This window comes from Coenobita brevimanus, chromosome 111 (assembly GCF_032717465.1).
Source record: "Coenobita brevimanus isolate Jiangsu-jjx chromosome 111, ASM3271746v2, whole genome shotgun sequence".
Classification (NCBI taxonomy): domain Eukaryota; kingdom Metazoa; phylum Arthropoda; class Malacostraca; order Decapoda; family Coenobitidae; genus Coenobita; species Coenobita brevimanus.
Window position 1 is genome coordinate 7799864 of NC_137064.1, and position 25070 is coordinate 7824933.

The 25070-nt window shown below is 42.0% G+C and overlaps 2 protein-coding genes across 3 annotated transcripts in view; one reads left to right on the plus strand and one right to left on the minus strand.

The window, feature by feature from the left end:
- The window catches only part of ATPsynO (ATP synthase subunit O, mitochondrial), a 64461-nt gene extending 64003 nt beyond the window's left edge, over nt 1-458 (minus strand). For both annotated transcript variants that reach the window (XR_013900572.1, XM_080286389.1), the window contains exon 1: nt 388-458. Coding sequence is in view for 1 of the 2 variants with exons in the window: in XM_080286389.1 (XP_080142515.1) it covers nt 388-414 (27 nt within the window). In the remaining variant the exon portion in view is untranslated. The remainder of the gene's footprint in view (nt 1-387) is intronic.
- Nucleotides 459-731: 273 nt separating this feature from the next.
- Nucleotides 732-25070, plus strand: part of Polr3D (RNA polymerase III subunit C53) — a 110323-nt gene continuing 85984 nt past the window's right edge. The window contains exons 1-4 of the mRNA XM_080286387.1: nt 732-769; nt 12654-12889; nt 22128-22264; nt 24873-25030. Coding sequence (XP_080142513.1) covers nt 12654-12889; nt 22128-22264; nt 24873-25030 — 531 coding nt within the window. The 5' untranslated portion in view covers nt 732-769. The remainder of the gene's footprint in view (nt 770-12653; nt 12890-22127; nt 22265-24872; nt 25031-25070) is intronic.

Here is a 25070-nt window from a genome sequence, read left to right on the forward strand (position 1 = left end):
CGCGTACCCTTCTAATCACGGTATTCTGGCATCCTATTTTATAACAACCGGCTACCTATCCTGATGTAAACAATGTTGAAAAAGGCAATCTATGACCAAGTCTCCGAATACACCTACAACCTAAGTGCAGCAAATGATCTACTAGATACTTAAGCATGTTACGTCAACCTATAAATACAGAAACCTGTCATCATATAAATATCTCAAGCTTTCATTGATATTCACAAACACTGCGATCAGCTGATCAACAACCGGATACTTGCTTAACAAGTCTTTAACTGCAAGTTGTTACGGCAACCCCAAAACGTAACTCCCTTCAAACAGTGTCTGTATACCTAAACTACCTAACGGTCTGCTAAAACATGTACTCAACAAAATAGTACGCACCAAAACACCAAATCTTGCGGCAGCCATGGTGTAGAAGAATCAGCTGTACGCAGGCCCGACTCCGACGAAAAGCACCCTATTTTGGTTCTTATTTTAAAAAGAATATGAATTAGCTGGAAAAGAAACAAGTTGGCTTAAATAGTTTCCTAAGTCGTATCTGTATTATTTTATTAATCAAACCATTTTTCTCAAGGACAAAGTGAAGTTGTACTGTTCAATGGTTTATTGGTTCAAAAGAGTACAAGTTTAACTTCCTTTTTTTTAATGTGACAAAATTTTTACAGAGTAAATGAAATACATTGTAAAAAAGACGATAAGATGTATGTTGACATTTAGCTCGCTCATGTGGTTGCGGTGAGAATGTAAACAACTGGAAGGGAAGGTGGGTGTAAATATCGTTTGGCTCGTTGCATTTATTATTATGAATTAAAATAATCAGCACAATGCATGTAGTTTTGTCTACGTCTGTATGTAAGCATTCTATGCATGCACAATAGTAGAAACTGACTTACGAAGATGAGAACCTGTGTAAGGTTTCCGTTGGATGAATGAAATCGTCTGGCGGTGGTCAAAATGTACTTAAAGTAGTGAACTAAATCTAAGACAGCTATATCTCAGATGCTGAAATGGTTATGATTAGGTAGGATTATGGGTAAATGTTTCCAAAACCATAACACAGGATTCCTAATAATAACATCAGTACGTTGCACAATTGTCAGTTTTTTTTTTTTTTATTATTATTATTATTGTTGACGTTCCCTCTGGTTAATAATAATAATAATAATGAAATAAGTGAGGTATTGTGAGGGTCTGTAATGTGATGCTGTGGCTTTGTAAGCATTACCCAAACCTAGTTTTATTAATTTTTTTTGTTTAATGGTGAAAACAAACAGGTGAATAAATTTTAAACCACTTTAGGCATTACCTTACCCAAACATCATTTAACCTACCCTACCGGTAGATGTGTATCATTCAAGCCTGATTGAGGCCAATTTCCATTCTTATCCTTAGTTGTCGGCAGAGTCCATCACTACCCTTATTTCTAATTTGAAAACACAAGACAGATACACTTCCAGCCCTCAGATTGGCTGAACTAGAACCAACATGCACCAGCAATAACAAAAGCAAACTGCCTGTGATCATACCGCACCACCTGTTGAGAAACAAAAACGCATCATCTTCTAGGGACGAAATGTAAACAGACCCAGCATAGGAACACTTTAAAGATCCCACAGTATCTTCTTTCTATCTGTCTATTGTCAGACACCTTAATCCAGTAAGGGGTGGCCACAAACAAATCACCTCCATGTCACCCTTGCCCCCCGCCATTTCACGTTTAATGGTAGGTGAGGGCATCCATCATCCACCCACCCAGTAGTAGTAGTTGTTACCTAAGCATTCTGTCCGAACAGCCCCAAGTCCCTAAGGAAGTCCGTGGTCGAGACCAGGCTTTCCCACGGAGCTCTCAAGGAGTGTATGTTGTGTTATTGGCACAGGTGATTGTGTGCAGTACAGTCTTCCATAATGTGCTTAATAGTATGGGGTGCATTTTTGCATACTGGACAGTCATCAGCGACGGAGTCATCCAGTCTCTTCTGATAACTCAAGAGGGCTAGATGATGCCCACATCTCAGTCTGGCCAGGTGGACCCTGTCCTCACAGGGGAGGTAGGATTCAGAGGGGTGGATATCAGGAGACCGTGCATGCAGCTGTGTGTTGTCTTTAAGTGACCGAATGGGGCAACGAATGATGTGAGTATGGATATTCTTCTGGAAGTTGGTTTGAGGCAGGCGAGGGGGAAGAGATGAGAGTATTTGTGTAGCTATGATATCGTGTGATGGGTATTGTTCTGATGTTACTTGGTGTGTGTGTGGATGTGCTGGTATGTAATGTAGTGGATGGTGTGGGTTTGTGGAGGCTGCAGCAAGAATTTGTGTGCCTTGCATGTCTAAATGATCCTTGACTTTGAGGACATTGATATCATGGTGTAGGTAGTCTGTGGGTGTAGTAGCTGCACAGCTGTGATTATTTTTAGGGCCATGTTCTGTATGGTCTGTAGAGTGTTATAGCATGTTTTAGTGATGTTAGAAGCCCAAACAGGGTTTACGTAATTCATCACTGAACGTATCATATACATTGTTTGTATACTGTGGTGGTGGTTTCTTTGTTGTGTCCAAATGTAGTATGGGCAAGTGACCGTAAGACATTTAGTCTTGGAGTTAATTTATTTTTAATGTTTGTGATGTATTGTTTAAATTACATCAATGTACTGTATGTTACACCAAGGATTTTGGTTGTGTGTGTGGTAAGGGAGTGTTGTTTATGGTGAGGTATGGATTATGACTATGTTCTTCTGTCCAGTTTGTGAGAAGGGTCTCTATGGACTGGGCTGGGGCTATTTTGAGTGTTTGTGGTGAACCATTCATGTAGTTTGCTAAGGTAAGGTTGGAGGATGTGTGCAGCTGTGTTTGCATTTTGGTGTGTAGCCTACATGTAAGTGTTATGCCATCCACATAGGAAGCCATGTGTATTTGTGGTGTGTGGAGTGTGGGTATGTAGTGCGTGTGTACCGCAGGATAAAAAGAGTAGGGGAAAAAACAGATCCTTGAGGGACGCCATTTGTGAAGTTTCTGATGTTCGATGACTGACCGGCAAATGTTACATGAGCACATCTGCCTGCTAAAAACAGTAGTTTGCCAGCCATCTTTTTCTGTTATTGTGCATGTTTGTGTTGAATATTTTGTTTGTAAGGTTGTGGTAGGGGATGCCATCAAAAGCTTTGCTAATGTCTGATGTGACTAAGAGTGTTCTGTGTGGTGGCCTAGCTGAACTGATGCCATCAAAAACTCTCTATGTAAGGTCTGTAAGAGGAGTGTTTGTGGAATGTAGCAGCCTAAAACCATGTTGTGATGGGGCTAGGGGGATGTGAGGTGTAACTAATTGTAATATCAGTCATTCAGTGACTTCGGAGGGGGTGCAGAGGAGTGTGAGGAAGGTAACGTGGGGTCTTTGTTGGGTTTGGGGATAGTGATGATAGTGTTGGGTATTATGTTGTGTAAGTAGCTATAGTTTGATATGTTGGTGAGTGCTTGTAGCCTGTGCCCAATGGTCCAAGGTGTTTAAGGTGAATGTTGCTTATATCGTCTGGGTGACAGGCAGATGAGTGCTTAAGGTTGCCAATGATGTGCTTCATCTGGTTGTGAGTGAAAGGTGCAAAGTCTGGGTCTGTGGGGAACTGTCTCTTGTTCCGGATGACATGTCAGTCACTGCGATGGGGTTTAGATGGCTGACGTGAAAAGTGATTGATGAGAGTGTTTTCTTGTTGTTTGTTTGAGGGTATGGTGTTTGTTGTTGTGATGGCAGCGTGCATTTGTGTAGGCTAGTGTTGCTGTTGGAGAGTGTGATGCTGTTTAGTGTTTTGTAAAGTTCGCTGGTGTTTGTTTTATGATCAAGTGTTGGAGATCATTATTCCAGTTTAGTGTTTGCTGTTCTGATATTGTTTATTTGAGTGTTGAGTTCTTGTATTTGTTGTACTGTGTCTTGTGTATTGGGTGTTGGGGAGTGCTGTAGTGTGTCGCATTGACTGATGAGGCCTTGAATTTCTGGTGTGAAGTTGGGGTTGTGTCTCTTTCTGTTGTCTCTAGGGATGTGTTTTTTATCTTCATTTTGAATAATTGTATTGAAAGTGTGCACAGCAGTGTTGATGTTTGTGATGGGTGTACTGTTTAATGTTTCAAAGTGTTGTTCTGTTTCAGTTGCGAAGGCCTCCCAGTTGGCTGTCTTACGATTAGTGTGTCTGTCTGTGGCTAGCTAGGGTGATTCTCGTTTTAGTATTGATGATGATTGCAAGGTGGTCAGAGCCAAGGGTTTAGACCACTCACCAGGATGTTGTGGGGGTGAGGTTTGGGAGCAAAATGTGATGTCTGGGGATGATGGGAGGAAGAGGGCTTGGTGTGGGATATGGGTATATTGATGGAGATTGTTGAGGATGAAAAGATTATCTGTCTGGGACTTTAGTTCCAGCCCTCTGTCTGTGTCAGGGTTGTTGATGTGCCAGGCTGACACCTTGGTGTTGAAATCACCACCCAGGATGATGTTGGGTATGTTAGTGATGTGATGTATTTGAGGAGAGTAATTGTGTGGTACTGGAGGGGATGACTGTGGGGGAATGTATGTTTTGGCAATTATTATGTGTGATTTGTTACCAGTGTGCATTTTAATTGATTGTATTTCTGTTGTGGTGTCATGTGGGGGGAGAAGCAGGGGTGGAAAAAACCCATGATTTATTTATTTATTTACTTATTTTTTTACCCAACCCACTGGGTTTTGGGGGGTTTTATTGGGTTTTATTGTTTTTTCTTATTCCTCATATTTATTTGTAAATCAGTTAAAATAAGCAATTAAAAAGTAATTTAGAGTGAAACAGAAGGTTTTAAGTGTTATCTGAAGAACAGACACTTGTTTAAGACATGCTGTTTTTGTTACAAGGTGGTCTGGTTGGACAAAGCCTCTGTTAACTTGTACTGTACAGGAAATGGATGGTTGAGGTAGGCTTGGTTGCTCCTGACTATGTACTCAGTGTCAGTCTCAGTTTCTCCTTGATAGTGAGAGGATGTATATATATGTAGACCTCATTTATCAATGTGATGTAAATCTACATTTTTGTATGTAAAATTTAACTATATTGAATTTAAAAAAAAAAAAGCACTTAAGCTTTTTTTTTGGGGGGGGGGGGGGAGTTAATGCCAACCCTGGGGAGAAGTGATTTTGTGTGTGCACTAGTATCTGAAAAGTTGATGGATTGGTGTACCAGGATGATGAGCCCAGCGCCACTGCCATCAGCCTGGTCTTGTCTAATGATGGTGAAATTATGAAATGTAGGTGCTTTTTGTATTCTGTGTAGTTTTGTTTCTTGTAAGATGACAGTGTGTATGTTTTGTTGTTTGATGAATTGTGTGAGTTCTTGTTTTTTGGTGTTTATGCCATTTATGTTTTTTTGAAGAATGTTATTGTTGTGTGTACAGTGTGTTTTGGGTGCTGCAGCATGGGGGGGGGGATGTGGGTGGAGGAGAAGGGGTAGGAGAAGGTTGTGATAGAGTTAAGAGTTGGGGTGAATTAGATTGGGTGGAATGGGAGGTGTTGGGGGATTGGATGGTGAGGGAAGGATCAGTGGGTTAGGCTGAGTACCGGTAGGTGTAAAGGAAGTAGGGAGAGAGGTTGGTAGGGGGGGTTAGTGGGTGGGGGGAAGGAGCATAAGGAATAGGTCCATGTGTTTGTGTAAAGTTCTTTGGATGCAAGTGTTGTGCAGGTGCAATGGGTCCAGTTCTTGCAAGAATTGCACTGAACTGAACCCTTTGTCTGTCGACTCAAAGTGATAGGTTTTGAGCATGCTGGACAAACTCGTATGTATTTGTTGATGGGTCCTGGATTGGTCCCAGTGTCACTGCCAGGAAGAAGTCTTTGAGAAATGACTGCTGGGAAGTCATTTCTCGGTGTAGAAAAAACAGTGTTGTTGTATGTATTGTGTTGAGAGATGTGGCACTTGTTCGGGCAACCGAAGCCACTTCCAGGTTCTCAGGCCCCGTAAGGGGCCGGGGGGGGGGTTTTAGTGGTTAGGCCCCCATGCTGTCCTCCTCCTCCGCCTCTGGAGGGTGGACCCATGGCGAAGATGCCACTGCTCCAGGTTCACCCACGTAGTATAGCAGTACTCTGTCTTTAGGGTAGCTGTACATTGAGTGGCAAGCCAAATGATTCTTGCAAACCAGGAAATCATTGACAAAGCTGGGTGGTAAGCTTATAACTAACCAACACGTGTTCCCTACGCGACAACAAGTGGGTTGGCAGGGAGTTAATGCCCATCCCCAGAAATTGGTAACTAAAATTACAAATCACAGTATTGTATCTTGCTTATTATGAATTTTCGGAAATATTGTCTTGGAATAAAGTTGACTTAGAACTGTGCAATGTATTGATTCAGATTTTTATTTCCTAGGAATGTGGTTTTATGGTTTTATAAACATTATCTGGATTGTTTCATTGCAGTGTAATAATGACAACCAAATTATGCAGAAACAGCTAGCCTGTAGGTTAACACCTGAAGACTTGCCATCATTATTTGTTTACCATCATCATGCTTGATTTGTATGTATGCTTGATTTGTATGTACTTTGATTTGTATGTTATACTGTAAAATTTAGTAACATAAGAATTTATTTCATTGGTCTCTCTCTCTATCTGTCTATTGCCAGACACCATAATTCCATAATGGGTGGCCATTTGAGGTACAGTTATTAGTTTATGGGGAGGGGCACTAACCCTCTGTCAACCCACTTCCTGACACGTAGGGAAAATTGCATGGGTTGGTATATTGTAAATGGTTTCCTGGCTTACAGGAAGTCATTGGGCCTGTCACTCAGTTTAAAGCCACTTGAAAAGGAAAGAAGAGTAATAAAAAAGCACAAGAAAGATGGGATAAATAAGAAAGAAGGAGAGCAGACACAGAAGAAGAAGAATAAAGATGAAGGAAGAAGTAGGCAGCACTACATCAAGTGAGTGGATGATGGTCTCCACCACCTACCACACTGACATTCATTGGTAATTGGCATACAGTGCTCGTCAGAAGTATTCAGCGTTGTCCGCCGGGCGCGCAATACTTATGGCCCAAAAAGAATCACCCATTTTTAGGGGTAAGAATTGAGCCACAAGTTTGAGCTCCGAGCATGACGTCACGGTAGCCCGGGGCTGGTTGGTTCCCGCCTCAGTCGCCCACGGGCTGCCTGAGAGAGAGGAACTCCGCCGAGTGTCCCTCTCAAATTGCGCCATTTTTTACCGAGTGTCCCGCAGTGTTTTGGCCTTCAAAACTTTGTTATGGCACCTACCCGTGAACTATCGAGTGAAATCATATCCCAGATCATTGCTCTAAAGGAGGCAGGCCACCAGACAAAGGAAATTAGTGAATTGGTTGGTGTGGCACGATCGACAGTGCGTCGTTGGTGTGCGCGGTTTCGGGAGGAAAACAGTGGTGAAGTTCCCACAAAGAAACCGAGGTCTGGTAGGCCTAGGAAAACTTCCCCAAGGTCTGTTAATGTTTTAAAACGTGCAGTGGAGTTTAATCCTCGTGTGAGTGCAAGGAAAATTAAGGAGAGCAACCCAGAAGTGTTTGGTGAGGTGTCAGTGAGAACAGTGTCTCGTAGGGTGCATGAGCTTGGTTACACAAGTCACAGGCCTGTGAAAAAGCCTCTTCTCTCTAGCAGCCAGAGAATTCGTAGGCTTGCCTTTGCTAATAAATATCTAAATTGGGGTGAGGAGCAATGGTTGTCAGTGTTGTGGTCTGATGAGGCAACGTTTAGTGTTACCTGTAACAGAGGAGCATGCAAAGGTAGTGACCCACTTGACCCACGGTATGTAGAAAGCACAGTTAAACATCCTGATTCACTCATAGTATGGGGTTGTTTTTCAGGGAAGGGTTTGGGGAAGCTTGTTGTACTTCCCAAGAACCTCAGAGTGAATCAGGATGTTTACCTGGAGCTTCTGTGTGATCATTTACCAGACTCCTTCGAGCTAACAGGTGCACGAGTGTTTCAGCAGGACGGTGCACCTGCTCACAAGGCCAAATCGGTCACCAATTGGCTTCGTGACTGCGAGGTATCATTCATGACAGACTGGCCAGGAAATAGCCCAGACCTCAACCCGATTGAAAACCTCTGGTACCTCGTAAAGAAGAGTCTCCAAGGGAAGGATGTGAGCTCTCTGCCTAAGCTGGAAGCCGCCATTCGTGACTCCTGGGACAAAATACCGCTCCAGCACCTCAGGAGCCTCGCCCTTTCACTTCCAAGACGTCTCAGGTCCGTGAAGAAACGTAAAGGCTACCCTACGAAGCACTAAAGGTAAATAAAATGCATTATTTATATGTTTTTTCAATGTTGAAAGGTTTGTTTCTCAGGAGGGACGCAGGGCGCTCCATACTTCTGACGAGCACTGTATTTGTAGGATAAAGTACACTACTTTTGTGTCTTAAGTGTGGTAGGGAAGGTATATGGAAGAGTTATTATAGAGAAAGTAAGAGAGATATCAGAAGTCCTAGTGAGTGATGAACAGGGTGGCTTTAGGAGTGGCAGAGGATGTGTGGATCAAGTATTTACTGTGAGACAGATAGCACAGAAGGCTTGTGATAAGGACCATAAGGTGTTTATGGCATTCATGGATCTGGAAAAAAGCATATGACAAAGTAGACAGAGAGGGATTGTGGAAAGTTTTGTGCATGTATGGTGTAGATGGTAAGCTGCTAGGTGCTGTCAAGAGTTTTTATGATGGTAGCAAAGCATGTGTAAGGGTTAATGGGCATTTAAGTGAATGGTTCACGATTGATGTGGGCATGCAACAAGGTTGTGTGATGTCCCCATGGTTGTTCAATATATATATGGATGGGGTGATGAGAGAAGTAAAAACATGAGTAATGGAGAGAGATATGGCGTTGGTAATGAATGATGATAGATTGAACATCTCAAATTTGTTGTATGCTGATGATGTAGTACTGCTTGCAAGTACCGAACAAGAACTTGGTAGGCTAGTGCAGAGTTTTGCTGATGTCTGTGAGTGTCATGCCTTGAGAGTAAATGTAAGGAAGAGTAAAGTGATGGTTATTGAGAGAGAAGGTGACTCCTAGTGTGATGTCATAGTGAATGGAGAGAGACTGGATTTGGTGAGAGAGTTCAAATACTTGGGTACAGTGATTGAAAAGAGAGGAAAATTTGCAAAAGAAGTTGAAAGTAAAGTGACACAAGGAAGAAAAGTAGCTGGTGCAATGAAGGCCTTGAAAAGAAACAGAGGCTTGAGTGTTGCCGCTGCACGAGGCTTACATGACGGAGTGTTAGTGCCAACTTTAACATATGGGTGCGAGACTATGGTGTGGCACGAAAATGAAAAGTCAAGAGTAAAAGCAGTGGAGCTGAGGAATGTATGTGGAGTAGAGAGGGTGGATAGGGTACGAAATAATGTGATTCGTGAAAGGTATGGAGTGAGAAAGTCAGTGGACACCAGAATTATAGAGAGTGTCCTGAGATGATATGGTCATGTGGAAAGAATGGATAACAATAGAGTGGTGAATTTGAAGGAGGGAGGAGGCGAGATATTCCAAGGAGAAGGTGGAGAGATATGGTGGATGAGTGTTTGAGGAAGAGAGGTTTGGAAGTCAGTGAGTCTAAGGAACTGACAAGAGATCGAGCTGGCTGGATGAATGTTGTGAGGAGAAGTGCATGATCAGGGATTTTGGCACCCCTTGTGAACATGGCAGCGTCTGAATTGACTCAGTCGGATACATTTTTGTGAAGCTGCAGAATGTGGTGAATGTTTTTGGCGTATCCAGTAGAGCCAGGATTCCGGGGGCTTGAATGATGAGTGAATGGAAGTGTGGCCTATTTGGATTGGGCAAGTTTGTGCTGTCTGGACATTGCTACTCCTCACCCTGCCTTTGGGTGGGAAAGGAGGTCTGGATGATGATGATGAGTTTTGTAGAAAGGGATGTTTTGTACGTAATGCTGCCAGTAAACCTAGTGCATAAAATAAGTATTTCATTTGTATGGTAGTGTAAAAGTGCACTGTCATTTTTTTTCTTTTTTTCCTCCTGTAGTTACAGTGTACTGTACTCATAATGTTATTAGTTCAAGTAACATTTTCGTTCTCTCCTTCACTGTCTTCTCAGACTCTTTTACTGTTACTACAGTATCATAAACTTTTTTTCTTTTCTTTCTTTCTTCTACCACACAGGTGTAGGAATGCCAACAGTCTTTTAGTCTCAAGATCATCAGGAAAATATTTTTCGTACAGTGTGTAACACAGTTAGATGTTCATCAAGTGGATAGGAAAAACAAAATATACTTATTTGGAGGTATTTGAAAACCCTGCCAGTTAACCTGCAACAATATGCATGATGACATTTTGATTACCAACGATCACGCCGACAGGACACATCAGTGCTTCAAACATTCAAAGCTATAGGAGACATTAACAATCCAGCCTAACCTAACCTAACTAGGAGTTTTACCCCCACAAACCCCGCTGATTTTAACTAAATACCATTCACTTGACCTAAACTAGAGAGGCCCTGAATACTTATCAGGTCAGATCCCACTCTCAGTCCTGACTTACTAACCCTAATCTAATTTATCCTAACCTAACATAATCTACATAACATAACCTGTCCTATCCAATCCTAGCTTAACTTAATCTATCTATCTATTGAAAGATCCCTCAGTCCTGTAAGGGGTTGCCACAAACAAATTGCCTTCATGTTGTCCTATCCAACACCATTTCACTACCCTGCTCCCAGTTTACACACCCCTCTCTCATATACCTCACCATTCCGTCCCTCCATCTCATCCTCCTCCCCCCCCCTTCACGTCACTCACATACACTCTCCTCGTTAGTTACTCCATCCTCTCCAAATGGCCAAACCACCTCGGTGTATTTCTCTTAATGCTTTCTATCAAATCCACATCCACATCACAATGCTTCTTCGCTTCCTCATTTGTCAGTCTGTCTCTCCACATGCTTCACTCAAATAACTCATTTCCACTGCTCTCACTCTTGACTTGTGTCCTTCGCACTAGGTCCAAGCTTCACTTCCATATGTTAAGGTTGGTATCACAGTGCTGTCATGCAACAACTTTTTTTTACTTCCATGGTCACTTTCCTTCCATCCTTACTCATCACACTACCCATGAACTTAAATGCACTCACATTTTCCATTTCCTCCACATCCAACCTCACTGTACTTTCAGTAGCTTCCTTTCTCTCAGAGACCATAACTTGACCCTTCTCTACATTCATCTTTAGATTCCATTTCTTACACAGTCCCAAACTCATTCACCAAGCCTTTGTCTTGGCTAAACAACAAAGTATCATTTGCAAACAGTAGTACAGGGAGTTTCCAAATACTGCCCTCTCTAATTATGGATGCTTCAACATCCACTGCCCTACCTTGTACCTCTTTTATAACCCCATCCATATACAGATTGACCAACTAAGGAGACATAACACATCCCTCTTTCAATCCAACATTCAAATAGAAAAATTCACTTCTTTCATCATCCACACACACTGCAGCCATAGCCCCCTCATACATACTCTTCACGGCATTCAGCAACTTCCCATTTACTCCATATATTCTTAGTAGCCTACTTTCCACATTCCTTGTCCATCCACCCTATCATATGCTTTCTCCAAATCCATTAAGGCCACATACAACTTCTTTCCTTTCTCTAGAAACTTTTCCACTAAAAACCTAAGAATGAATATCTGATCTATATACACCACCTCTTCCCTTCCTAAAACCTTCCTGTTCTTCTCCAACTAATTCCTCTGTTATTTCCCTAACTCTGTCAGTAAGTATCCTACCTTATACTTTTCCTATTACACTAAGAAGACAAAGGCTTCTATGATTGCCACACACTTCTTTTTTCCCTTTTATTTTGTAAGGGGAATAATTATACCTAACTTCCAATCCTCCAGGGCCCTGCCTTCCTCCCAGGCCAATGCACATCTTCCATATCCATTCTGCTGCTATCTCTCCTCCATGCTTCAGTATTTCACCACACACTTCTAACTGAATCGTCTGAAATTATCCAAATGTAACATATGAGTAAGGAATTTAAAACGTAACTAAAAGTAATACATGCATTAGGAGAGTTTGGCAGCAAGGTTTTGCCCTTTATGGTAACTTCAGGATGTTGGTATATTTGATATAAACAAACCTTCATATGATTCACATAAAATTTAAAAAATTTCCAGTATCTGTGGTACCGGTACTGGTAATTTATGAAACATAAATTGTTTCCTGTACACCAGGAAACCATTTATTATGCTGAGTGGTGCACAGGAAACCATTTACTATGCTGAGTGGTGCACAGGAAACCATTTACTATGCTGGATGGTAACCATATAACCAAACTATGACACCTGGTGGTTTAGTGGGTTATTAAGGCACTCCAACTGGATTGACTCAGGGATGTGTGAGGCTGGTCACTCTCATCTTAAATGTCAGGACCAACTTGCCTAGCCTTGGGCTCCTATGCTCCTCATGGGGCAACAGGATTAGGTAATGTACTGTATGTATGTATGTAAAAAAGATATCCTGTGAAAGGTCTGTTTCAGTAGCATATTTGGAAGACCTGTGCCCTTCTTTTTTTTCCCAGAAACATTTGTTTTCTGTTCATTAGTTTATTTATATGTTCGATTACTGGAAATATTGCACTATTTACTTTTTGCAGATGGCAGATCAAAACAGGAGTAATAAAGGACTGGATCCAGGTAAAAGCAGTGGGCTGAATGTTGGTGGGTCAACCCCTGGCGTATCCACCCGACTGCCATCATTTAGAGGCCCACGAGACCTTACATTGTCCGCCTCAACTTCTGGAACTCTTGTCAAACCTTCACTGGCAACAAGACCTCGCAAGACATTCTCACCCAATATCCCTGTTAGACGAGAAAAAAACGACAAAACTGTGTAAGTTGCTTCTCATTCATTTATATTTAGTTAAATCTTTGTCTCGCTTGAGTTAAGTAAAGCCATTTAGGAGTACGCATATGTAAGTGAGGCATCAGTATGGTATATCATACAGAAAAATGTTAATGGAGGTAGTTTTTAACCTCTTTCCTACAAAAGGTTTCTACCTAAACTGAATACAGTAACATTATTTAGTGGTAGCCAGAATAAAGTAACCTAGACAGTCAGTCCTTACCATTTGCAAAGATAGTATTCCATCCATCCATCCATCATCCAATCCTACGTTGTCCCATGAGGAGCGTAGGAACCCAGGGCTAGGCAACTTGGTCCTGACATTAAGATGAAAGTAACCAGCCTCAGTCATCCCTGAGTGGCATTATGTGAGCAATAAACCCCAGCCATCCATTGGATATAAACCTACACAGGCTCAATCTGATTGGAGCACCTTAATTACCCACTAAACCACCAGGTACAATAATTTGGTTATGTGGTTACCACCGAGCGCAGTAAATGGTTCCCTGGTGTATAGGAACCGTTTGGCTTGTCACTCAGTATAGAGTCACCCATAGTCAGAAGGAAGAGGAAATGAAGAAAAGAAAGACAGAAGAGTGAGTGTAAAGTCACCCATAGGCAGAAGCAAGAGGAAAGAATGAAGGAAAAACAGACAGAGGAGGAAGGATGGAAGAGAGGAGAGGGCAGACACCCAAAGCAGCACTACATCCATGTGTTAAAAATATAGTCCTGGTGCCCAGAAAAGAAAATGCCAAAGCATTTTAAAAACTGCCATACAACTTTGTATGTGTATACTGGATGAAGATATTGTATAATACTCTAACACATCAACACACTTCACCATCATCCTGCCTCTTTTTACCCCACCTGCAGGTGGGATGAGGTAGAGCCCAGAAAGCAAGGAAAAGGAAAGGATATGATAGTGGGAAAACTAATCAATACATGCCCAACCAAATGGGCCAGACACATATTCATTCACCGTTCAAGCCCTCAGAGTCTTGGCTCCAACTCATAGGTACACCTTTCCACATGTAGCCTCATATTTATCCATAAGACAAAGTGAATCCAATGACTCTAAAGGTAAAAAGGTGCTAAACCTATGTCATGCAGTCCTCTGTACAAAATTCATCCAACCTGTTTAATCACTTGTCATTTCCTTGGCCTCATCAGCCTCCATACCTCTCCTCCCCACACACTCGTGAACCATATCTACCATACCTCTTCCCGCCGTCAGATTTACTCACATATATCCTGTTTACATCCACTCTCTCCCTATGATCAGATCAGATCACCTAAGCCCAAACAATTTAATTTACCTTTGTTATCCACAGATTTCCTTGCTCCACAGCTTTCGTGAATCACATTCTTTCTTATGCTATCCACTCTTCACATTCTTCATATACTTCTCAAGAACACTGTCTCCATCACTGTAACTCCTGACCTCATTTTCATGCATGCCAAAATCTCAGACCCTTGTACTCCATAATGCAATCCTTTTCCAGCTACCATGCTCAGACATGTTTTGTATCCAATCCTTTATAATGCCAACCACTTTCCTTCCCTGTGCCTCTCTGCTTTCCACTTCCTTGCACTTTTGCCTCCCTTTTTGTATTACTGGACCCAGGTACCAGGTACTTAACCTCTCTCACCAATTCAGGTGTTTCTCCTTTCACCAGAACATCACTTTGGGAGTCACCTTCTCTCTCAACATCCATCACTTTACATTTGCTTCCACTGAAGAAATCCAATGAATCCCCATATTGAGGTTGGCCCACACCACAGCTTATGTATTGGTAGTTAAACCAAGTGCCAGAACTAGCTAATTGGTTCTGAACCGTTGCAGGAAACTGTTGAGATAAAAGAAGTGTAAGATGTGTAATAAGATTTGTAAGCATGGAGTTTGACCCTGTTTGCATGTAGCTGTATTTTCTCCCAAAAAATTATGATTATGTGACTGGTTATTGTAACCAAGCATGTAACCACATCTCACACTGGCAGTAGTAATGTACTTTGTGATGTTGATGGTTGCTATCTATCAGGTACATAATTATAAAAATGACAGTGAAAATAAAACAGCAGTTTACGATAGCATTACTTTATTATTATTATTATTATCCATCCATCATCCAATCCTACATCACCCCATGAGGAGCACAGGAGCCCGGGGCTAGGCAAGTTGGTCCTGACATTTAAGATGAGAGTGACCAGCCTCACTCATCCCTGAGTGGCAATACGTGAGGAATAAACTCCAACTATCCCTTGGATATAAACCTTCACCGGCTCAATCCGATCGGAGCTCCATAATTACCCACTAAACCACCAGGCACCAAAATTTGGTTAAATGGTTACCACTCAATGTAGTAAATGGTTTCATGGTGTACAGGAAACCATTTGGCTTGTCACTCAGTGTAGAGTCACCCACAGGCAGATGGAAGAGGAAAGAATGAAGGAAAGACAGAAGAAGGAGTGTAAAGTCACCCGTAGGCAGAAGCACGAGGAAAGAATGAAGGAAAGAAAGACAGAAGAGGATGGAAGGAAAGAAGGATGGAGAAGAGGAAAGGGCAGACACCCGAGAGCAGCACTACATCGAGTGAGTGGATGGTTAGCGCCCCCACCTACCACATTAATATTATTATTATTGATATCATCATCATCATCATCACCATCATCCATCCATCCATCCTTCCATCCATCCATCATCTAATCCTGTGTTGTCCTGTGAGGAGCGTAGAAGCCTAGGGGGAGGCGGTGGCTCAATCGGTAGAGAGGTGGTCTGCAGTCCTAACGGACCCAGGTTCGAATCCCGGCTGGGGCAGGGAACAGTTTAAGGATTTGAATTTCATTAAATGAGGCTTTACTGACCTACCCGAAGACCAGCCGACATGTCGTAAAAATACCCCTACTAATACCAGTACACCAGTCCTGTATGAGACAGCCCTAGCATGTATTCAATATGGACGGTGGGTGTTAGCGCTGAAGTGGTGACATGTAGAGGTGTATGGTATGTAGGAGGACTGCTGGGTCTTGATAGCAGGCTGTGAAGCCTATGCCCAGAGTCGGACACACACAAACACACACACACACACACACACACAAAAGATGGTCCTGACAATTAAGATGAGAGTGACCAGCCTCATTCATCCCTGAGTGGCATTACATGAGCAGTAAACTCCAACCACCCCTTAGATATAAACCTACACAGACTCAATCTGACTGGAGCGCCTTAATTACCCACTAAATCACCAGACGCCATAATTTGGTTATATGGTTACTACCCAGCATAGTAAATGGTTTCCTGGTGTACAGTAATTGATTTGACTTGTCACTTAGTGTAGAGCCACCCGTAGGCAGAAGGAAGAGGAAAAAATGAAGGAAAGAAAGACAGCGCAGGAAGAAAGGAAAGAAAAGAGGAAAGGGCAGACACCCAAAGCAGCACTACATGGAGTGAGTGAATGGTGAGCATCCCCACCTGCCACCAGTTATAACTATTATTATTATTATTATTATAACTATTATTATTATTATCGGAGGAATCTGAGTGTGAAATGGAGGGAGAGTAAGAAATTGTTTTGGAAGGAAGTAAAGAAAGTAAGGCAGTGTGAAAGGGGAGTTAGTAGGGGAGTGAAAGATAGGAATAATAGAGTGTTGGTGGAGAAGAGAGAGAAACTGAGGAGATGGAAGGAGCACTTTGAGGATTTGTTGAATGTAGAGAGTGAGAGCAGTGCGAGTATAAGTGGTTGGGGAATGGCTGGGAGAAGAAGAGATGAGAGGAGGGAGGAAGAGATCAGTAGGGCAGAAGAGTGGAAGCAGTGAAGAAGATCAAGGTGGGAAAGGCCCCAGGAATTGATGGAGTGTGTGGTGAAATGCTGAGGTATGGGGGCGAGATTGTTGTGGAGTGGATATGGAAGTTGTGTAGATTGGCTTGGGAAGAGGGAAGAGTTCCAGAGGACTGGAAATCAGGTATAATTGTTCCTTTATACAAAGGAAAAGGGGAGAGAGAAGTATGTGGTAACCATAGGGGTATTTGCCTTCTTAGTGTGACTGGTAAAATATATGGTAGAATACTCATTGAAAGGGTTAGGCATGTGACAGAGGAGCTAGTTGGAGAAGAACAAGGGGGATCTAGGAAGGGAAAAGGGTGTGTAGATCAGATATTTGTTCTAAGATGTTTAGTGGAGAAGTATCTAGAGAAGGGAAAGAAAGTGTATGCTGCCTTCATGGACTTGGAGAAAGCTTATGACAGAATAGATAGACAAGGTATGTGGAAGGTATTAAGAATATATGGAGTGGAGGGGAAATTGTTGAGTGCTGTGAAGAGTATGTACGTATGAGCTAGGGCTACTGTGTGAGTGGATGGTGAGCTGAATGAGTTCTTTGATCTCAATGTGGGACAGAAACAGGGTTGTGTGATGTCCCCATGGCTATTTAATATATACATGGATGGGGTTGTAAAGGAGGTGCAAGGTATGGCAGTGGATGTGGGGGTGGCTCTAACGAATGAGGGTGAGATTTGGAAGATTCCGTTGTTGCTGTATGCTGATGATACAGTATTGTTGAGTGAAGATGAATGGGAGTTGCAAGGTTTGGCGAATGAATTTGGGACAGTGTGTAGGAGGAGGAAGCTGAAAGTTAATGTAAACAAAAGTAAAGTTATGGTGTTTGAGAGGAATGAAGTCATAGAATGTATAGTGAGGCTGGATGGTGAGGATATGGAGAATGTGAGTGCATTCAAGTACTTGGGTAGTGTGATGAATAAGGATGGAACTTTGGGGGATGAAGTGCATAAAAGGGTACAGCAGGGAAGAAAGGTTGTTCTCACTGAAAGCAGTGATGAGAAATAGGGAGGTGAGTATGGAAGTTAAGAAGTCACTGCATGACAGTATTGTGATCCCTACCCTGACGTATGGAAGCGAGGCGTGGACCTTGCAAAAGGGGAACAAGTCAAGAGTGAGTGCAGTGGAAATGAGTTACTTGAGAGGAGCATGTGGAGTGACATGGAGGGACAGGTTGATGAATGAAGAAATGAAGGAACGTTGTGGGGTGGATGTGGATGTGGTTGAGAAGATTAGGAGAAATACACTGAGGTGGTTTGGACATGTGGAGAGAATGGAGAATGAAAGACTAACTAAGAGGGTGTATGTAGGTGAGGTGGAGGGAGGGAGAGGGAGGGGTAGACCGAGGATGAGGTGGAGGGAGGGAGTTGAGAGGTATATAAGGGAGAGGGGGGTGAGTTGGGGGGAGGGTAGTCAAATGGTGGTGGATGACAGAGCGACTTGGAGGTGTTTTGTCTGCGGCCACCCTTTGCGGGATTAGGGCGTCAGGCTATAGATAGATTATTATTATTATTAATTATTATTATTGAGAGAGAAAGTGACTCCCAGTTTGATGTTACACTGAATGGAGAGAGACTGGAGCTGGTGAGAGAGTTCAGGTACTTGGGTACAGTGATAGAAAAGAGAGGAAAATATGCAAAAGAAGTGGAAAGTAGAGTGACACAAGGAAGGAAAGTAGCTGGTGCTATGAAGGCCTTGATAAGAAACAGAGGCTTGAGTGTTGCAGCTGCACGAGGCTTATATGAAGAGTGTTAGTGCCAACTTTAACATATGGATGAGAGACTATGGTGTGGCATGAAAATGAAAAGTCAAGAGTGAGAGCAGTGGATATGCGATTGCAGAGGAATGTATGTGGAGTACAGAGAGTGGATAAGATACAAAATAATGTGATTTTGAAAGATGTGTGAAGTGAGGAAGTCGGTGGACTCCAGAATTGAAGAGAGTGTACTGATATGGCAGGGCCATGTGGAGCAAATGGATAACAATAGAGTGGTGAAAAAGGTATATATATCTAAGCAGATTTGAAGGAGGGAGGAGGTGAGGTAGGCCAAGGGGAAGGTGGAGGGATATGGTGGATGAGTGTGTGAGGGAGAGAGGAATGGAAATCAGTGAGGCTAGGGGACTGACAAGAGGTCAAGCTGGCTGGATGAATGTTGGTAGAAGAAGTGCATGATCAGGGATTTGGCACCCCATTTTAACGTGACAGCATCCAGATTGACTCTATCAGATACGTTTATGTGAAGCTACAGAATGTGGTGAATGTTTCTGGCGTGTCAGATAGAGCCAGGATTCCAGGGGCTTGAGTGATGAGTGAATGGAAGCATGGCCCGTTAGATTGGGCAAACTTGGGCTGTCTGGACACTGGTACTCCTCACCCTGCCCTAGGGTGGGAAAGGAGGTCCAGATGATGATGATGATGGTGATGAGGATGAGGATTGTATGTGATGTATTATTATTATTATTTTTTTATATATTATTATTCTCCCTATGTCTCAAGTGGGGTTGGTGGAGGATTAGTGCCCCTCCCTGTAAAACAATTAACTCTAAGCCCTTGGCCACCCCGTTAGGGATACATGGCGTCTGGCAATGAATGAATGAATGAATTATTATTATTATTTTATTATTATCATTATTATTATTATTATATTATTGTTATTATTACAGTACCGGGTATTATTAAACCTCATGTATGTATGTATAGTTGATATTACTACTGTAATGCCAGGGCTTTTCTATCTGTGACATCATTGATTTGAAGGGGTTGTAATAAAATACTGTACAGTACATTATCAGATGTACAGTGTAGGAGTTGGAGGATCACAGTTTAGGTGTTTTTGTATTAGTGAATATTTTAACCGTTATTAAAAACAACTCAACACTTAGCACTGATGTCACACCACCCACTACAATCCCATGCACTCCTTTCTGTCCATTTAACTTATTTCTGCCTGTTATCTTTTGTAATCAGGAAGTTATACCATCCATCTCAAGAGGCAGAATACACCAGAATTGGCCAGAATTAACCATTAAACTTTTTTTTTTTTTTAGATTGCCATCGTCATCATTTTTGGCATTATATCCATTTTCTTTATTGCTTGGGTCAGATAGGTTCACCTGATGATATTACTCCACCTTGCACTGCTCTGTGCCATCTCTCCAAAAATAACCTCTGATTTCAAGGTCGTCACACTCCATCTTGCTCCATGTCTTCATTTGACTACCACTCCATCAGCATCTCAGTACTGCGCCATCTCCCAGCCCAGTTCCCCTCATCCATTCCCTTAACATACTGATATCCAAAGCACCACAATCTCCTTTCCACGACTTAATTTTTTTCACTCCTAGCCATCTTCTCAGCCCTTCTAAAGACCCACACATCCTCTGAGTCATTCTCATGTTGTTTTGCTTCAGTCTTACTACATCCTTTTCCCATGCTTCACTGTTCGACAATATGCCACTCCCAGCATAGTTGCTTAACACCTTCTCTTTTGTAGACGTTAAGAACATTCGTGATATCAGGATAAACAGCACGTCTCTGAACTTCTGCCAGCCACCACACACCCTTGCATTGGTGCTCTGCTGAGCACCATCCTCCTGCCTTTATTACATCACCACAGCAGCAGAATTTTCCCACAATCTCCAGTTACTCATCTTCTGTCACAATGGATCTTAATGGTTTAGTCCTGAATGATCTGGCTCTTCCCTTATATCTAATATGGTACACCAACAGTAATATGCCAGTCAAACTATTGTTCTTCAGATAGCTATCTGGCACAGCAGAAGTACTGTGCACAGGAGAGTGGGAAAAGGGACAAATTTTTGTGACCATCAGTGTAATGTGTTTTTTAGACTGTTTTTGAATGTTTCACATGACTTCAGTATGTAGAGTCATCCTTTTCATTGCAGTGTATTTGAAGCTGTGTCCTCATTCTGTGAGATATGTAACATTCTGAGGCATTTGGATGTCCTTCCCATGTGTTTGCCACTGAAGAGGAGCCTACACATGGTAGAACTGTGGCCCTGAACCCTGGGTGGGGCAGCTGCAATGTCCACCTGGGAGCCAATTCTTCTCATATTTCCCTGCACCTCACTGTGGGAAGTACCCAGGTCAAACCTTGGTGAAGCCCAGTCTACCACATAGGGCTCCAGTTTTGTGCACAGCCTACTTTTTTTTTTTTTTTTTTTTTTTTTTTTTTTTTTTTTAAATAAGAAAGAAGGAACCAAAGGCCTGGAGCCTGCAAGATTGTTCCCTTTAAAAAAAAAAAAAAAAAAAAAAAAAAGACTAGAAAGCACTCAGTGTATACCTCCACCAGTGCCTTTGCCATTAAAAAGGATCCAAATCTGGATCCACCCCAAAATTTCATCAATTCTTTCTTGGCCCTTGGTCCACCCCTCCACAAAATTTCATTGAAATTCTTTGAGAGCTTTAGGAGATATTGTGCAGGATGCTCTGGATCTGGATCCACCCCAAAATTTAATCACTTTCTTTGGCCCATGTCCCATCCTTCCGCAAAATTTCATTGAAATTTATTGAGAACTTTTGGAGATATCATCTGGGCAAACAGACAGAGAGACTGAGAAACATAGGTGAGTACATAACCTTCTCCAGCTTTGTTGGCAGAGGTAATAACAGAGAGCCAAATTCAAGATCCACTCATTATGAGATGCTTGGACATTCTGAATTTGGAAGACTGGAGATCATAGGCAGTAGGAAATACAGACAGAGGGAGACAGTTCCAGAGTTGACCTGTTGCATACATGAAGGACTAGGAGTACCTGTTAACTCCTGCATTAGAGAGCTGGACAGAAAAGGGATGGGAGTTTGTTGCTAGATGGTTGCTACACATATGCCGTAGTGGTGGAGGGATGCAAGTAGACAGTTCAGGGGAGCAATGACCATTGAAGTAGCAATGAAAAGAGATAAAAATGCAACAGTGCAGCAAAGAGACAGAGGTTGAAGGGAGCCAGTAAGAGGAGGGGAGCTAAGAAAACAAAAAGCCTTTGACCCCCCCCCTTGTTGAGAAGTGCTGTTTGTGGGGAGCATCCCCACACATGAGAGTTGTACTCTGTGCAAGGACAGCTCCATAGAAGCAGTTGCTTGTGATTGATGAGCCTGCATGGCCAGACGGACTGGGGTTAAGCAACAACCTGTTTGATTGTAGTTGATTTTGCCATTAATAGAAAATTTCTTGTAAGGGAAGTCATGAGAAACAGTGTCACCTTAATTACATTCATAGAGTAGTCAGGTATCATCATTATACACAGCAGTGGCATGAACACCCACCTGACTGTTGTCTATGTGTAACAGTGCCTTTGACTTTGTTGAAGAGTTCTACTTTAAATATTATTTTAGTGTACTACTCCATGTTAGTACTGTCATGCTTCTTCCTCAGAGACCCACAATCTGATAAAGCTCCCAAACGCAACCGTGAGCGAGATAAAGGCCGAAGGGATGGTGGTCGGGAGCGTGGCCGGGGACGAGGCCGAGCGAAGGAGTATGTCCAGACTACAGGCTCACTCTTTGGAGAAGGTAGTATAGGTGATCTTGCTTTATTGTGCAACTGAAAACAAAATTGTTAGATTCATATGTAATGCACGGCAATTACTGTAATGTATAAAACTGCAGTAAATTTCACAGACTAACTGGTGTGTGTGTGTGTGTGTGTGTGTGTTCAGAGTTGATATTTTTGCTGTAAGGTATACATTTTTTGTGTGCTAAAATATACTGTTTTTCTTTTGAGTTAGGGATAAGTGAGAAAGAAGTACTGTACTTGCCATGTATTGCTCCTGTGACACAGAAAATACTCACACATATTCCCTCTGTGACATGAAAGGTACCCATGTACTGTATTTGCTGTATGACATGGATGAAAACAAAGAGAGGTTATAATTTCTTTGGTACGGGAAGAAGATGCTGGACTGGAAAGTCCATTTCCACCAGGTGATCTATATGACACCAGAAAAAAAATGCAGAAATCTTGGACAGGCATGGCTTCATAAAGCTGGTGAGGCTTTACTGACTGTGTAGAATACAAGAGGCATAAGTGAGGAATGAAAGGAGATAGAAATTAAGCTGATGAGCTAGGATGGTATGACATGGTGTTGATTTAAGAAATGAAGAAAATGAGTGGGGAGGTTTGACTCATGTAGACTGATGTGAGCATTCAAGGAAGAGGTTAAAAAAAAAAATGAATCAGAGGGATTCATGATAAATGGTGACTATCAGGGAGGCATGAGTTATTTTGTGTATATCACTTAGGGCTGGGATCTGGTAGTAGAAATCTGGTGTGTTCCAGTTTTGTTGATCCATTTCCTCAGTTTTCTAATATATATTTCAGTGTAGTTGTCATGGATATGTTTATATTGGTCAGTCCAGTAAGCTAATTTTCATCATGATTGGTGTAGGTAGTCTGGTGCAGTCCTAGCTCAAAAGGGATGGGGAGAACCATAGGAGTACAGTATATAAAATAATGGGAAGTCAAATGCCAGGACATGCTGGAAAAATACAGACTTTGCTTTCCTGTCTGGTTCTAATCCAGTGGGCGAATCCCCAGTAGATTTTGTTACTGTAATTTGTTCCAGTCCCAACCATTATATTATCTCAGGTTACATGTTTATAAAGGTCGATGAAATTGTGAAAGAGTTTTCAGAGACAGCATGTGCATATTGTGATGGAAGAGGTGTTAGAGAGAAATGAAAGCTTTGGAGTGTACAAGGAAGACCATCTGTCTGTGAGGTCTGGTGTTTAACACAAGACATATGAGTGGAGGAGATGTTGTACATCCTACAAGGGAAGAAGGATAGTGGATGTGTTACAGGAAAGGTTCTTGTTAAACTTAAAAGGGGAAGAATTAACACAGTGTACATGAGGCTCAGTTTAGTTTGTCTAGTAAGGGTACAACTGCAGCAGTTTTTTACAGTTAGGCAGCTGCAGGAATGTACTTTGGTATTAAAAAAACAAACAAACAAACAAATTCTATTCATAACCTTAGAGAAAAGCATTTGACAGAGTGCCAAGGAAAGTTGTGCTCTGGTTATCAGTTAGAGTTAAATACCAAAGAATGGTTGGTTAGGATAGTTATGATAATGTATGTAGGTTCAGCAACTGCAGTGAAGGTGGCTGCTGTATAAAATGAAGGGTATCGGCTGCTCTGAATACTTACACGATCAGCCTTTTCTCAACATAAAATTGATAGGTGTGCAATTCCCTCTCATAGACTGGATGAGCTTAAGATGCATACTGGCTCCATATTTGGACAATATAATGAATCAGAGCCTAAGATGAAAAGGGTAATCTGTCATCAGTTAGAGTAAAATGCTGAATTGGGTGGAGATCATGAAAGTCTGAACAGCAGTTATCTTATTTAGCCCCACACCTTTGCCTCACCCTGATATGTCTAGCTTATAACCACATTATGAGGAAAATGTATCAAAAGTATATATATCTTACCTGGGCTCTCCATTTTTCATATGCAAGACTAGCCAAATATGGAGAACTGGCAGACCTCTTCTAAGATGAATCATATATACAGTATTTTTTTTATTAATCATTTGACCTCCTTTTAGCTACAGTATTGATGGAATCAGTCGGGCTGTGCTAAGAGACTGGAAAGCACACCAGCGTTGAAACATGTCCAGTAAACAGTGAAACCATCTGCAAGTATTTTATCAGATTAGATGATGGATGGATGGATGGACTATCCTTATGCATTACTACACGTGTCACACTTATAAGGTAAAATTATATCATATCATTAGCTGTGGCATGGCTATTGTTAATCCTGTGATTAAGATCTTAGAAGTTTCATAAGAAATAACCCATGATGCTTCATCCACCATCTACTCTTTCCTCGTGTCACTAATCTCAGTTCAAAGTTTCGGTGCCCCATCTTGTTATGTACATTTTTTGCGTCACGTAACTCATGCCAGTTATTTAATTGGTCTTAACTATTGGAAAACTGTACATGTAGAGGGCATAAATAACAGGACTTTTATTTTAGAAAGAAACATCTTCCATCTACATGGGATGTGGGAGCTTTATGGGAGTCAGAAAAGGAAAAGGACTGAGAGAATGAAATTTATGTGTAAAGACAAAGAAGCATAGAGACTTATGTATGGCCCTCCTCTTTTATTTACAGGTATTGCAGCAGCAACCCAGCGTAGAGGGTTTATGGGAGGATATGGAGGTGGTGGTGGTGGGGGAAGTGGTGGTGGTGGTGGTGGTGGTAAGCTGGGTGATCCTGGTTTCTTACACAAGCCCGTGCTCAATCTTGAAAGTGTCAATAACATTGATAAGGTAAGAAGAGAAGTGGTTATGTTTTTATGTGTTTGCCAGT